General features: G+C 46.9%; 1 protein-coding gene across 3 annotated transcripts in view; it reads left to right on the top strand.

The window, feature by feature from the left end:
- The window catches only part of SLC24A3 (solute carrier family 24 member 3), a 509,497-nt gene extending 494,859 nt beyond the window's left edge, over positions 1-14,638 (top strand). For all 3 annotated transcript variants that reach the window (XM_003268234.3, XM_030826204.1, XM_030826205.1), the window contains 2 exons: positions 9,212-9,277; positions 12,727-14,638. In XM_003268234.3, coding sequence (XP_003268282.3) covers positions 9,212-9,277; positions 12,727-12,876 — 216 coding nt within the window. In that variant the 3' untranslated portion in view covers positions 12,877-14,638. The remainder of the gene's footprint in view (positions 1-9,211; positions 9,278-12,726) is intronic.
- The last annotated feature ends 1,958 nt before the right edge of the window (positions 14,639-16,596 follow it).

The following is a 16,596-nucleotide window of genomic DNA, read 5'->3' as shown; positions in this document are numbered from 1 at the left end:
ATGGGGGTATATTCTATGATGTGTGTGCCTCCCCCTTAACTCCCTGAGGGCAGAAACTGTATCTTACTCAACCTGTGCTCCTTAACACCTAGCAGAGGGCATTCTGTGGAATGAATCAATGAACCCATCAGTTCTTAATGTCTCCCACGTCTTTCATTCTCACCTTGTATGGCAACCATTCCCAATTCAGGCTCCCAGCACCAGGACACTGCTGCCTCTGCTAGAACCAGTCTTCCCTTTTCTGCAAATTCCTTCCCTCGCCCCTAGGGACAGTAGGGTGCTGGAGCCAACTCATATAGCCTCCAGAGAAGCTATAACGTGCAGCTCTTCGTAGCTTCCTCTGGCGATGCCACTTTGGTAGCTTGAAATCAGCCATGATGGCAGTATTTACATCACAGAAACAGAACCATGTCAGAAGGCCACTGCTAGGGTCTCCTACAAACTATCCCCACAGGACCTAGATAGGTAACTTGGGAATAGTGTGGTGATGTCTTAATGAATGAGGCTTCTCAAGGTTATTCAAACAGAGCTCCTGGGAGCAAAAGTATCACCACCCAATCCCCCTAATCTTGACCATTGAGTTTCAGGCTCTATGTTAGGAAAATTAGGTGATGCCTGGGGGAAGGAAGGGTTCTTCCAGATCCTACTGTGGAAGGGCTTGCATGGAAAGCTGAATCAGTCTCTCTGTTCATCACAGTTTAGGTCCCTCAGAAACTATTCATTTCTAAGATGAGGATCCAGGGTGAAGAGTTTATTGAGGGGGACCAGTATGAGAGTGGAGAGGGAGAAGGAGGGAAGGCAGCCCACAGCAGCTGTGCTAGCAAGACTGTTACCACAGTGGGCAATCAGGGCTGACTCCCATAGCGGGAGCTCTGGGAAACAGAGGACAGCCTCTGTCTCAGAATGACTCCATCCGAGGGGCAAGGGAGCTGGGGGGTTTATTCACCCACTCCTCAGAGTCACTGGTGGAGAACAGCTTCTAGGATGTTCATTTCTTGGCACTTCTGTGGTTCAGGAGAAAGTCCTAAGGCACGGAGGCGGGAATGGCTGTTGGGAGGCAGCTGGCACCCACCAAAATGGCACCTCAGGGAGATGGGGGGATGTGGGTGAGTACAGATGGTAGATGCTGCAGGGGCATCTGTGATTCTTAAAGTTCCTTCGGGACTCTTACAAACATGGTAGGCAGACATGGTGAAACCCCGTTTCTACTAAAACTACAAAAATTAGCCGAGCGTGGTGGCACACACCTATAGTCCCAGCTACTCGGGAGGCTGAGGCAGGAGAATCACTTGAACCCAGGAGGTGGAGATCGCAGTGAGCTGAGATCATGCCACTGCACTCCAGCCTGGGTGGCACAGCAAGACTCCATCTCAAAAAAAAAAAAAAAGTGCTAGGCAGGAAAGGTCCAGATGCACTTCTGAGGGCTCTTAGAAGGTAAAGGGAGGCTTTACCCTGGCTTTCTGCTGTGCCTGGCAGAGTACAACAAAAAGTGAGAATTTAGGGTCCAAAGCCCAACTCTAAGTGCAGACCTGACCCCTCACCAGCTTCAGAAACTTGACTAAGTGGTTTAACCTCTCTGAGCCTCAGTTGTCTCATCTTTCAAATGGAGAGAACAAAACCCACTCTGCATACTTCATGAGTGGCCACCAGAACTAAATGCACCATTGTACTAAATGACTAAAGGACTTAGGGATGCAACTGTCATTAAATTGCGTCTTTTCTGTGGGCTTGGTCACTGTCTTACCTCATTTAATTGTTCAAACAAAGAGATTCCAACCCAGTGATATTTTACAATGTAAAGCCACAGCTGGGAACATCCATTTGGAAACTACGCCCAAACAAGTGTAAAACTACCCAAATAAGAAAATGTGAAATGACATGCCACATATGTTCCAAGTTAGAAATAAATTAGCAAAAATCCAGGGGCTTCTTATTTTTCCTAAAAGAATTTGTTGGTTGGGTCAAGCTGATCACAAACCATAGAGAGATTTTAAACTGTAGTATTGGGGAAATCAGAATCTTTTAGGATGGGAGTGTTGGCTTTCCAAAGGTAATAGGGTTCAAAGAACTGTTTTGTGAACAGCAAGTATGCATGAAATTTGGTATGAATGAGTATCTGTGTCTGCATCTGTACTAAAAAATATACATGCACTGTGGGCTAAATTCCTGTTGACTTTGGAAATAGCCACCCTCCTGTTTCCTCCACAACAACTACCAAGAGGGAATTAGAGAATGAAAATGCATGCTTCTTAAGGCAAGAAATGAAAACACCATTAAATGTCAGGACTGAACAATCTGAGATGTGCCTCCCATGCTCTCAGATCAGCATTGCCTTGAAGATTTTCTGCACTGGCACTTAATGTTCCTTGCGTCTTTGAGGCAGGGAGGAGGGAGATGATCTAGTTCAACACTGTGCAGGCCTTTCCAAAGGTCATTCACAGATGAGAAGGGTTTGGTGATATCATTTGGCTTAGCATGCCTCCAGAAAGTGTTTTACTGCCTTCAGGGAAAGTTACTAGGATGATGAAAATGTTTTTTATTTTTGTTGAAGTGTAGATTACATGAGGTATGCATTTGTCAAAACTCATCCAGTAGTAAGAACACTTAAGATCTGTGCATTTTACTCTATGCAAATTATGCCTCAATTAAAAAACAATTTGGTGCCCTCTTGCTTTGTTACTTGCAGAGATCGGCTTAAAGCCAACCCTCACCATGGCCTGTCTCCCAATCAACTCTCCACTCTTGCCCTTTGCTATGCAGCCTCACTGCCTCCCAGTATGCACATGCGTGCACACATGCAGACACACACAGACAAAGACACATACACACATGCAGACACATGCAGGCAAACACACGCACATCCACACATGCAAACATGCAGGCAAACGCACACACACATGCAGACACATGCAGGCAAACGCACACACACACACATACATGCACACATGCAAACACATGCAGGCAAATGCACACACACACATGCACACATGCAAACACATACAGGCAAACTCACACAGACACGCATCCACACATGCAAACACGCAGGCAAATGCACACACACATGCAGACACATGCAGGCAAACGTGCACACACACAAGCATGCACACATGCAAACACATGCATGCAAACGCACACGCACATGCACACATGCAAACACATGCAAATGCACACACATGCATGCACACATGCAAACGCACACACATGCATGCACACATGCAATCAAACGCACACACATCCACACATGCAAACACACAGGCAAATGCACACACACATGCAAACACACGCAGGCAAACGTGTGCACACACACACATGCACAAATGCAAACACATGGCAGGCAAACGCACACGTGTATGCAAACATGCAGGCAAACACACACGCATGCATGCAAACATGCAAACACATGCAGGCAAACGCACACACGTGCATGTCCACATGCAAACACATGCACACAAACACACACACCCGTGCTCAGAATCACCAGATTTTTTTTTTTTTTTTTGACAAGAGTTTCACTCTGTCGCCAGGCTGGAGTGCAGTGGCGCGATGCAACCTCTGCCTCCAAGGTTCAAGCAGTTCTCCTGCCTCAGCCTCCCAAGTAGCTGGAACTACAGGTATGCACTGCCATGCCCAGCTAATTTTTGTATTTTGAGTAGAGACAGGTTTTCACCATGTTGGCCAGGATGGTCTCGATCTCTTGACCTCGTGATCCGCCCGCCTTGGCCTCCCAAAGTGCTGGGGCTACAGGTGTGAGCCACTGTGCCTGGCCGCAGATGCTCATTTTTTGTTTGTTTGGGATAGGGTTTTGTTCTGCCATCCAGGCTGGAGTGCAATGGTGGGATCACAGCTCACTGTAGCCTCGACCTCCCCAGCTCAAGCGACCCTCCCACCTCAGCCTTTCAAGTAGCTGGGACTACAGGCACGTGCCAACAGAACTGGCTAATTTTTATTTTTATTTTTTTTGTAGATTAGAGGTCTCGCTATGTTGCCCAGGCTGGTCTTTAACTCCTAGATTCAGGCAACCCACCCACATCACCTTCCCAAAGTGCTAGAATTGCAGGCATAAGTCACCACGCCTGGCCCAGATGCTCATTTAAACATACAGTATGTGGAGCCAGGGACTGGAGGGGTGAGGGAATTAGGTGCTAGAGTGAGGAAAAACTCACGAGCCAGGCATCTGCCCTCTGAGCATTTGGACCTGCTGGTCTGGTAAGAACATGCCCCAACCCAAGCACAAGCAGGACCGACATCAGCACCATATGGACAATAGTGAACTTGGAAAGGGCAAAAGGACTTAGGGCAGGATGGGCAGAGTAGAGGTGGGAAGGAGGTGAGACCCCCACCTAGCTAGACCGAAAGTCTCAAAGAGGGCACAGGGGTGTGCTTAAGGTGCCGACTACAGAGAAGGGGTGCTAGGATATGAGACAGTGACATGAGGTCCTTAGCAGAGCTCCTGGCCCTCCTCCTGTCTTCATTAATGGCTAGCCTGTCAGGAAGGAGGAGCCCTACAGGCCTCTTTTTCATTTTGTTTTTGAATTATAAAAGTAATACACATTAATAGCCCCAAACTGGAAGTGGCCCAGATGTCCATCAACAGGAGCATAATTAAACACACCATGGCATATTTACACTGCTGTAAAAATAAATGAGCTGTTGATGCAATGAAAACATTGAAGGAGTCTTTTAAGATGATGCGGATATAAAAGAGTACACGCTGCAGGATTCCATTGCTATGAAGCTCTAGGACAGGCTGAACTGCCTTGTGGTGGAGAAACAGGGTAGTGCCTGCCTCGGGCGAGGCTTGCAGCAGGGCACCCGAGAACTTTCTGGAATGACGGAAGCGTTCTGTGCCATGGTAGAGTTTGAGTTACATGGGTATATGCATTTCTCAGAACCTGTTGAATGGTACAGTTTTGTGGTGGGAATTTTACCATATAAAATGGCATCTAAGAATAAAAGACCCATGAACTGTGAATGAACTCTACTTAATGAGATGCAGGCAGGAGTGCTCAGGGGTGAAATGGCCTGGTCTCTGCAGTTTACTTTGAAGTTCCCACAAGCACACGTGGACATGCCCTGCTCTTAAAAAAATAAGATGGTATAATTCTTCCAACTTTCCTGAATGCTTGAAAACTTTCATAGCAGCATGCTGGGCTTAAAAACACTACATAGACTCAAAATAAATTAGGCAAAATGGGGAAGGGAGAGAGAGAACACTGGGCAGAGACCACATTGCTTCTGGAACATTATCCAGGGAGTGGCATCCGGGGTCTCTCTGCTTCCAACCTCACTCTGACCAGTCCCCGCTGCCCCACAGAATACTGGCCTCCTTATAATGCATATTCAAAATGAGACCTCATGGACATGTCTTATTCATTGCTCAATTACGTTTTAAGCACGTGGTCTGTGCCCAGCCCTGTGCCAGGTGGAGGGTAAAGTCGGATGTGCTTCCTACCCTTGCAGTGTCTGTAATCTAGTAAGCTTCTGTTCAGTGATAGGTTTAGAAAAGAGGCAGCCTCAGGGGCAAGGAAGTGGACCCAGCCCCCAATTATTCAGAAGGTATTACACAGCGGGCCCTGTTCAACAGTTTTAACACGGATTAATTCAGTTCAACCTCATAAGCACCGACAAAGCAGGAACTGTATTATCCCCATTTTACATTTTGAAAAACTGAGGCTTAGAGAAGTTCAGTTACCCATCCATGATGATCCAGCAAGTGAGTGACCAAGAAGAGATTCAAAACCTAGGAAGTTAGCTCTGGAGTCCATGCCTTAAACCAGAGGGTTGCAAACATTTTCTATAAGGGGCCAGGGAGGAAATGTTTTAAGCCCTGTGGATCATACTGTCTCCATCAAAACCACTCAGCTCAGCTGCTGTCATGTGAAAATAGCCATTGATGATACATGAATGAATTAACTGAGTTCCAATAAAATTTTTTTTTACAAAGACGGGCTGGAGCCGGATGCAGTGGCTCATGCTTGTAATCCCAGCACTTTGGGAGGCCAGTGTTGGAGGATTGCTTGAGGCCAGGAGTTTGAGACCAGCCTGAGCAACATAGCAAGATCCTATCTTTGCAAACAAACAACAAATTAGCTAGGCACAGTGGTATGTGCCTATAGTCCCAGCTACTTGGGAGGCTAAGGCAGGAGGCTCACTTGGGCACAGGAGTTCAAAGCTACACTGAGCTATGATTTCACCTCTGCACTCCAGCCTGGGCAACACAAGGAGACCCAGTCTCTAAAAAAAAAAAAAAGAGGCAATGACTCCTGCCCCAAACCATCCATAGCTGCAGCAGCTGGGAGATGTTTGAGCTGGGCCAGAAGGCAGCTGAAGGAGCCCTCGCTCCTGCCTGTCACATCCCTGTGGAAGTACAAGGGTCAGACAGCAAGAAGCAAATACAGGCTTTGAAAGCCCAGGTCTCTAACAATGAAAACACAAAAATACACCCCTGGGTGTGTGTAGTAGTTCATGACCAAAGGAAGGCTATAGAGAAAAAGGTGAGAAGTTAAAAACACACAGAAACTCCACAAAATAGTGAGTTGCCTTTGGCCTCTGGAACCAGATTTAGAATTTCAGCCACACTGTTCTTCGAGATTTCACGTGAACATAGGAAGAGTAAAGTTCAAAAGCTTTGGTTTAAGAGGATTCCTTTTGAAAATGTTTGGCCAAAGAGAATTTTCCTGCTAGGAGCTTTGCTGTCACTGGCTCTTGGTTTCTTAAGGGCATGAAATCACTTTGCTAAGTTCTTGTTGCTGACAAGGATTTGACCCTGGAGCTCAGAGGGCAAGCTGTGCTGGAAATGCATTGCCCCTCTTAGAAGATATCTGTGTGTGCAGTGCTGAAAGTTAAGAGCTCAAAAGGATTCCTGAGTGTTTATCTACAGTTTCACATCTATCCAAGGGTGACTGAGGATAGCTCCAAGAGCCTCTTCCTCTCTCCTAGGGGTTGCCATCTTGCTCTGAGGAGCCCACCTCTCCCTTTGAACATTGACCAGAACACAGGTCAATGTGGACAGAATATTTGGAGGAAAAAAATCTTCAATACAACCCATTTGTGATGCAGTCCTGTATGTTGGCCTCTTTACACCAACCCAGCTGATGAAAGTAGGAAAGTCTGTCCACAGTCAGGTTGAGTGTGTGCATGAAGTTAAGCCACCAGCTGGACTGCCATGGGGCCGATCTGCCATTTTTCCACACTGAATTAACCAGGTTAAGCCATTGCTCTAGTGTCGCAGAGATATGACTTGAGTCTTTCTTTATTCTCGGGAAGGCATTTGGTGGTGGGGAAGCATGTTCCAGCTGGGGGCCAGCAAATGCTTGACTCACAGGGATTGCAAGTCACTAGAGAAAGAGTCCAGCTCAATCCCTCTGTGACAGGACATCTAGTGATGTGAAGTTTCTGTGAAGTCACATCTTCACAGAAAGGGTTGGCTGTTTAGGGCACATGGTGTCCATATTTTCTGTCCTGTCAGAAAATGAACCTGACACACCCACCTATGGAGACTCCTTCCCATATGCACACTCCAGTAGTGAACTGGTGCAATCATGCCAAGAGGTACCTTAAACCCTGTCAGAAGGGCCCAGAACCACTCCTACTCGATAATTACCACTTAGTTGTCTAACAGAAACAACACACAAATCAACCAGCCTCACTTTCCCTTCCCATGAACATAGAGAAGCTTTTCACTCCCTGCAAGAGAGCATACATTGGTTGGGGTCTGTAGTCCTCAAACCTGAATGCACACAAGCATTTTCCAAGAGAACATGTGAAAAACGAATGTCAAGATCCCTTCCACAGAACCCCTGGAGAACAAAAGAAGTGGATCTGAGCTTTATGCTTTCTCCAAATCAGTGGTTCTTACATTTTCCTGTGCATCAGAATCACCTGGAGTTAAAGCACAGATTCATGGGCCCTGCCCCAGGGTTTCTGATTCACGAGTTCTGGGTGGGGCCTGAAATCCTGCATTTCTAACAAGTTCCCGAGTGCTGCTGCCGCTGCTGGCCCCAAAACCACCCTCTGAGAGCCACTGCTCTAAGGAGTCTCTTCTAGTTCAGGGCAGCCAGCCTCATGACTTTGGTCAAAGGCAGAAGCAGTGTCTTCTCTACATCATGAAAGAAACTATTTGGCCTTTGTCGGCCAAGTCAGCACCCCAGTACTCTCTACCTGCTCTGCTTGATGTGATGGCCACAATCACATGTGGCTCTTTAAATGTAAATTTGGTTAAAGATGAGATTAAAACTGTTTTTTTTACAGTTGCATGAGCCACATTTCAAATGCCCAACAGCCACATGTACCTAATGGCTACCATGTTGGAGAACACAGATAATAGAACTTTTCCATCACCACAGAAAGTTCTGCTGGTCAGTGCTATTCTGTAGAAACTCCAAAGCTGGGTGCAGTGGCTCATGCTCGTAATGAGCCACTTTGAGAGCACTTTGGGCTGCTTGTAATGAGCACTTTGGGAGGCCAAGCTGGGAGGATCACTTGTGGCTGGGAGGTTGAGGCTGTAGTGAGCCAACATCACACCGCTGTACCCCAGCCTGGGTAACAGAGTGAAACCCTGTCTCAGAAAAAAAGAAGGAACTCCAAATACATTTCTCTTTTTCTCTTCATTGGCTGTTATCCCCATTCTGCAAAAAACAAACCTCCATTAGAGGTTTTACTAACATCAGAAATGGAATTTTAACTTTTTCTTCTGTTTTGTTTGCCCACAACAGCAACCCTCCTCCACTTCTTCCCATCAAGTTAGAGACATTTTGGTGCAAATGAGATGAAAAGTTTATTCATATTTTTCCATCGCCCATGTCATGAAATTCATCCTAAAAGCAGTACGGGTTTGAGAAAGCAAAAGTTCCCCAGAGGTAAAGGAACACGTGGACAGGGATGTTTTGTGGGCTACAAGAATCTCGCAGTCCCGGATGGAGGGTTCAGGTGGCTGTGGGGCACTCCAGCCAGGGCCCTGTTACTGAGGGTAACGCCAGGATGGGACTGAGAGTGGACAAGACAAAGACAAGCCTTGGGTTTCCAGAAGAGCACACGTCTCAAGTGTAAGCTGCAGAGGTGGCTGCTGAAGCTGTCTGTTGCTTTTTCATTCTAGAGAGGAGATGTGGAATCACTGCTACTCAGAGTTGCGTGGGCAGATGCCTTTTCCAAAGCCTAGCTCTGCTTTGGAAGCCTAGCTTGTCAGAAGCCTAACTCTAACCCTCTCTTACAGATCCGGCTGAATAGCAGGGGGCTGATCTACTCCGTGGGCTTGCTCCTGGCCTCTGTTTTTGTCACGGTAGGTTGGCAGCTCTCTCCTCGTACTTGCATTTGCCTGTTCTTCCCTCCTCTTGGGTTCTTTGGAGACCAGATGAGCTTGGCCTCCTGGTGACTGGGGACAAGCAACCTCCGTGTCCCATCTCCTGGCTCTTTCTTCTAGAAGTGAGTCCTAGCAACCCACTAGAACACCTTCAACCTCCGTGTCCCATCTCCTGGCTCTTTCTTCTAGAAGTGAGTCCTAGCAACCCACTAGAACACCTTCTCCCTTTCTGAAAGAAGCCAGCCTTCCTCTCAAAGGCATGGCCCTGTCTTACGTAGAAAACAAACCATTTTCCCAAATGCAAAGAGAAGATCCCACTTTGTCTGCAATATTAGTCATGGAAAGGTAGATTCCAATTCATTGATTGTTCCAGGTTCCCATATGAATCCTTGAATTTGACGAATACTTGGAAACTAAAAATATATTTTATTGACGGTACATTTTGAGGCCATTCCACTGTCTCAGCTATTACGCCCACTTGTGTACTTTAATATTCCCAACTGATGTGTTTGGAACAAGTTCACACCAACTCATGGACTCATCCACGTAAGCATCTATTAACATACAAATATGCTGTTGGCATTAATAAGCATTGAGACACAATATGTTTTTTCCTTAATTTTTCAAGGAAATAGTCATTGAGTTACACCTGGCATGTTGTTAGCATAAATATGCCAGAGAATGGGAATTCAGAAGGACAGGCAGGAAGCAAGATAAGTAGTTTACAGGATCAGGGTGTGAATTGAATGTCAAGATTTCACCAAAGCTAATACTGCCTTATGCAAAAGTGAAAATCGACATCATTCATGCTCTTATGGTTTCGGAGGTCCTGCAGTTCTGCTGTGACTTGAAGTGGTAATATTTGTAATAGCCACACACCGTACTTAATATTTTGTATACATGTCTTCCCATTTGGAGCTCATCATGCCCCCCATGAGGTGTCACTAAGATCAGCCTATTATACAGATGAGCGACTGAGGCCTAGAGAAGCTAATTGACTCGTTTTTATTGACACCAAGTGAATGGAGGAACAAGCCATCTGACACCAGGGTACACACTCATAGCCACGGTGCATCTTTTTAGGCTATGCTATAGTTATATCATCTGCAGGAGACCTGGCTAACCGCTAACTGGGCTGTCAAAATGAGGTTGCCAAAATGCTGAAGAGAGGCAGGTTTTGGGGAGGAAAAGCAATTTTAAACATCTTCAGTTTGCAATGCCTGTTTGACATCCAAGGGAAGAGGTCAAGAAAGCCACTGGAAATATAAGTCTGAGTTCACAAGAGATGTTCAGTCTGGAGACACCATAGTGTAGATGGTATTTAAAGCCCTGCAGTTGGGAGAGATATCCAAGGGAATGAGTGTACACAAAAGAGAGAAGAGCCCCAAGATCTCAGTGTTGAGGCAGTCTGACGCTTACAGGTCAGGACGATAAGGAAGAAACACCAAAAGAAACAGAGAAGGAACAGTTTGGAGGTGCAGGAATAAAACCAGGAGAGTGCGGGGGTCCTGGAAGCCACCTGCTGAAGGGTTTTCCAGGTGGAGGGAGCTATTGGCTGAGTCAGGGAGAGGAGCCCTGAGCACTGGCCACTGGAGTTAGCAATGCAAAACCATTGGTGCTAATGAGACGGCAGTGCCGTGCAGTCGAGTGGAATAAGTTAATAGAGAATGGAAGGAGCGAGATTGGAGACTGTGGGTGGACATTCACAACTCTTTCATGTTATCTGACTGTAAATAAAGGAGAAAAATGGAAATCCAGAAAAAAAAGTGTTATTTTAAGATGAGTGAGATAAGAGAATCTTTGTATGCCAATTAGAATAATACAGGGATGGAGTTGGGGCATGTGCTAGAGGAGGGGGAGTTGCTGGAACAAGGTCCTTAAGCAGGGTGGGAGATGGGATGTGGGGCATGCAGGGTGGAGTTGACCTCACTGCCAGGAGAGAAGGCAGGGAGGTGGGGTTGGGAGCTCTGTGCCATGGGGATAAGTGAGGACGGGGAAGCGAGTGTCAAAAATTGGAAGAGAGGGGAGAGGTGTGAAGTAGCCATCTGGGGAAGGGGAGACAAGGGACTAGGGAAGGATGAGATGCCTGCTGAAAGCATGAATTACCCACTTAATGTCGGTGGTCTCGAATTTAAAACAAGACTCATCAGCATGGCTGGCTGATTTCCTCCAGCCCTGATGGTCAGCTGCGTGGATGCGGCATGAACCAGATTGGGACTTGGCTTGAACTGAAGGGCTGTGGCTTAGCCAAGCCAGGACACCCGAGCAAGAGAGAGGCTAGGGAATCAGGGTGGATGCCCTGGAGTGACTCCAGCGAGTGTGGGTGGAATCGAAGCAGAGGAAGGAGAGAAGGAAAGGGGCAAAGTGGGTTAAGCCTAGAGAAGTGGTGATGGTATCAGTGAGGTGTGGGCTATGGGCATTTGCAGAGTTGTGGGAGCTGGGGAATCAGGCGGAGTCAGCTAGAAAGGAAGAGATTTGAGTCAGAAAGTGGGATGAGTGACACTAAGATAACACAGATGCTTCTGTCACTGCCAATAGCAACATCTAGGCCCCAGTGCCACCCAGCAGACCTTTCTGCAGTGAAATGGTCTGCACCTGGGCTGGACAGTACCACTGGCTATGGTTGGCTGTAGCACTTGAAATGTGGAGCTGTGTTTTAATTTTACTTCATTTATATTTGGGTAGCACATGGGCTGGTGGGTGTGAGTGGCTGAGGCCAGATGAAGGATGAGGACTTGATGAGGCAGGGTGTTGGAAAGACCCTCTCCCCTCTGGGGGCATTGAAATCACAGAGAAAGTCAGCAGGAGTGCAGTGGAGAGTGGCAAGAGCCGGGCGGAAAGCTTCAAGGATGGGCAGTGGCCAGGGTTACATCATTGGCTGCAACAGGAGGAACCAAAAGGAACTGTGGGAAGAACCGAGATTCCAGGCTCAGTGTTTTTAGGGAGGAGAGAAGGAAAATGGTCTGGAAGCAGCCATGAGGGAGCAACTTCCTCACCTCCAGACGCAGCCGTGGGAAGAGATGCAGCCGCCACTGCCTGGGGACTGAGGGGTCATTGTCCTCAGGGGAGTGGGGGTCTGCTTAGAACAAGATGGGGAAGGCCCAGAACAGATGAAGGGCCCACAGGAGTGTGGGGTTGGAGCTCGGTAGAAGAGGGTTGGCTGCTGGGATGTGCTTTTCAGTCCTGCCATTTGTTTTAGTTATTTTTCTACAACCAGCAGCTTCTGGCTTCCTTTCTTCCTGATGTAGATGTTCTCACCTCCCACAATCCGAGACGAGAGGTGGATTTTGCAGGCTCAGAGAGGATCAGCACCCTGCCTGAGGCCCACAGTCAGCAGCCCTTCCCCGGGTCCCCTGGGTTCCCCTACCAACCCCCCAGAGGCTGCTGCCTCCTCCTGGCGCCCTCTGAACCTGTTCTGTGCCCTGCAGGTATTCGGCGTCCACCTGAACAAGTGGCAGCTGGACAAGAAGCTGGGCTGTGGGTGCCTCCTCCTGTATGGCGTGTTCCTGTGCTTCTCCATCATGACTGAGTTCAACGTGTTCACCTTCGTGAACTTGCCCATGTGCGGGGACCACTGAGCCGCCGGGTGCCCGCAGAGGCTCAGCTCCTTCTTTTCTGTGCAATACGAGACCCGGCCGCACCCCGAGTCACACAGGCCCCTGGGGCCACGGCGTTCGTCTCTCCTGTGCTATCCTCAGGCCTCCGCTCCTGTTTTGATGGCCCAGGCTCTCTCCTGCCCTATCCTCGCTCCCCCACCTCCTTGGGTCATGCCCACCCACCTTTCCTGCCTCCTCCGTGTGAAGACATCCAACATCCACGTGACTTTTCCAGCTCCATTTTTGAACAGTGACTGAGATTCTAGAAAAACTGGCTGCTAACTGGCCCGAGCCAGACAACACTGATTGCAATCCCTCCTCCTTTTTTAAGTTATTTGATGGAAGACTCACTTAATTTGTGACCTGAGACTGTTGAAGAAATAGAGAGGAGGGGGCCCATAGATTACAGAGAGCGTTTGGGATTTTGTTTGGTTTGGAGATGATGCCTAGGTTACTGGGTTTGGGGGGGATTGTTTTCTTTTGGGGGCCTTCCCCTTTTACTCCTTTTCTTCCAGAGATCAAGAGCTTCTCTTGCATCTTCTTCCACTGGGCTCTGGATTAATCAATGACCCAAAGGCTGCACCTGCCGTGTTGTCTGGGCTTGCATCCCGGATGTGTTGGAGTATGCATGGATGTAGTGCTTTTTAGAGGAGCCACTGGGCAAGGCCACCAAGAAAAAATGCATGACATTTTATAGCCAAGGACGCCTTGCTAGAAGTCTTATGGGCGTCCCCTGGGGTTGGGGGGGCACAAGGTTTTGGAGGAAGAAGAGAACTTCCCTCATGTCCATCATCACCATCTCTTTCTCACTAGGTTCTTTCTAGTTTTCAAGCAATAGTTCTAGCCTGCCTTGGACAAGGGGGCCCCAGTTAAACAAACTACCCATCTATGAGGTGCCAGGCAGTCAACAACAGAGGCTTCCCCGACTTGTGAGTCCCTGAGATGTGCTCTTGGTGTTTGGCATTTGGGGTGACAGGGAGTGACCCAGAGGCCACCACTGCTTTTCATGCAGGAGTTACAGACACTGGTTTCTTGGAAAATGGAGAGAAGCGCACTTTGCACAGACGTCGTCAATTAAGTCCCAATTTGCCACTTGGTATTGAGTACACTGGACCCTGACCTCTGGCTCTTGGGCAAACGTCCTTCCTCACGGGGCGCCTCCGCCAAGCCGGCCCAGCTGCACCCCTCCCTTCCTGGAGGGATGGCCAGGGAAGGAGAAAACAGAGAACTGACACCTTTGAAACCACAGAATGTGTTACATGCAGACTCGCTCAAGGGCATAAGTTATTGTGAACGTTTTTGCCAATCACTGCTCAACAGCCCTGCTAGATTTTGTATGATGCTGAATTATTCCGCAGACTAATTCCACCCAGTTGAGACACTCCCATGCTTGTTCACTTGTATTTATTGAAACTGTGGATTCTTGCCCGTGCTGTCCCTTGTATTTACTTTAAGCACTGATCACTTATCATTCATTCGGTATGGTTTTCCCTGTCCCTTGTACACATTCTGGTATGAATTTGTAAAAATAGCCTGCTACAAATTGGTTGAATGTTTCTGTCTGTGGAGCGAACCAGCATTAACGGATGGGGCACGTGCCCAACTAAGGAACAGGAGAAGAAATCACCAATTTGGGCTCTCAGAGCTAAGACACACTTATTGATTCTGTTGCACATTTTGCACTGGTTTATGGCGATTGTTTTCTTGGACGGATAGTGTAAAATAAACTTCTCTGTTCTCTATCTTTCCCAGAGCAGAGTGCATTACTTTCTCCCCTGGAAGGCTGTGCATTTTTCATTGAGGAGAATGTATGGGAGATGAAATGATTGCAGTCACTATGTGGCCAGGTATTTGCCACCTGCTGTTTCTGCGTTGCCTCACCTGGAAAGCTGGCATACGTGTGGCAGATTACGAGAATGAAGTGGCCAGCTGTGGGTCCCCTCTAAATCTTGAAGGGACTTTAGGCCTATCATCCTGTCATAGAATTCCAGAACTCTACCCATCCTAGAATACATTAGTTAGGAATTCATTCTTTCCATTGAACATGAGAGAAGGAGTATCACAGTACTGATGGTGACATTCTGGAGTGGCCAAGTTCTCCATTCTGTCTGATTTTAGTAGTTCTTAATAGTGAAAATTAAGATTTCCCCAAAGGTGATTCCTTAAAAGTGACAATAGCATAGTTGTAATAAGCCATGTTCTGATGCTAGGTGATGCTCAAGAAATAACTACCCAGATCTAAATTTGTAAACACAGAGAGCTAGGCTTCCACCAGAAATGCAGCATAATTCATTTATAAGAGGCAGAAGAAAAATAACCACTAATCCACAGCACCAACTTTATTTAACTGTTGAAAAATATATATTCCCAGGGTGAGAGGAATACTAGGTACTTAGCATGTTTTTAGTGTTTCCATCTTCAAATGGTTTATTACTGTATTTGTGTATTTTACAAATATACCCTGGACACGGGGCAGGGTATTTTCGTTATGCTGATCAGTGCCTACAAAGCATTAGATACTTTTATGTTAAGTATCTTGTTAGACTAGTCTTAATTAGTTTTACTTTTAATACTAAGCAAAGACATATAGTCAGAAGCTTGGCTTTAAAAAAATACATTTTCTATGAAATCTTTAGAAACTATAGTTCGTGGCTGAATTTCTCAAAGTGAGAATTCTGGGACAACATAGAGTTTTCATGTTTCCATGCATAATGATTGCCAGCCCAGGAACTGTGGGGGTTTCCTTTCTGAAATGAGAATTTAGCCTATTTCTGCCTAGAACTCAGGCATGCACAACTGTCTTGGGTCGTGAGTTGAGAATGAGGTTTGAAATGAGTCAGCTGTTCAGTGATGCTGGATTGCTGACACTACTCTTTTCACAGCTTCTGCTGAGCTGGGACTTAAGATGGGGCTGGGATAGGTTTGAGGAAAGAACCTTTGTCAATATCCCCACACCTGACGACGTCTACTAGAGAAACCCTCACAGCAATTTTCTGAGCAGGCTGAACTCCCCAGGCCACAGCCTCGTGCACAAGTGGGATGTCTTCCTGTCCTTGGCCAAGGGAAGATGGGCACTGGGGTTTACACATTCTCCTGAGTGCGTCCTAGTGGCTCCAACAGCTGGCACCTGGTGAAGACCCTCTGTTCCTGGAGATTCTGTTCCCACCTTGCTGCGAGTCACTGCCAGGAGGAGTCATTGAGGCCCTCAAGTGGCCTCAGATGCACTGAGAGGTCACTATGAGGGGATATTTCCAGGCACAATGGAAAGATAGCATCTGCCCCTTCTACAGAAAACTGCTGGCCCTACCTTTTTAGCAACAGTTCACTTTTGTAGGCACATGTTTTGTATTCACCTCCAAAAGATACCTGGCACGGAGGGTAAGTGGATATAAGCCATTTATATTTTCCTAGGTCTTTTGCTGCAACACTTAACAGTTTACAGTCATAGATTTGCATACTAGGGATATGAGACTCTGTATAACTCAAGCAGCAAATTTGAACTCATTTTAACCATTCCAGCTTCAAAGAAAAGCCTGAATGTTTAGAAAAAGGTAAGGAGTGATAACATTGTAAAATCCAGACCGTTTTAAGTTGTGGTGTATAAAAATAAATGTAACCAGTGTCCTAGAATTTTACCTAATTATTCTTAAAAATATTCAGATTGTTGAGACCATGGTGAAACTCCATCTCTACTAAAACTAC

This window comes from Nomascus leucogenys, chromosome 13 (genome assembly GCF_006542625.1).
Source record: "Nomascus leucogenys isolate Asia chromosome 13, Asia_NLE_v1, whole genome shotgun sequence".
In the NCBI taxonomy this organism is placed as follows: domain Eukaryota; kingdom Metazoa; phylum Chordata; class Mammalia; order Primates; family Hylobatidae; genus Nomascus; species Nomascus leucogenys.
The sequence above is the reverse complement of the archived record's forward strand: the minus strand, read 5'-3'. Positions and strand labels throughout refer to the sequence as shown.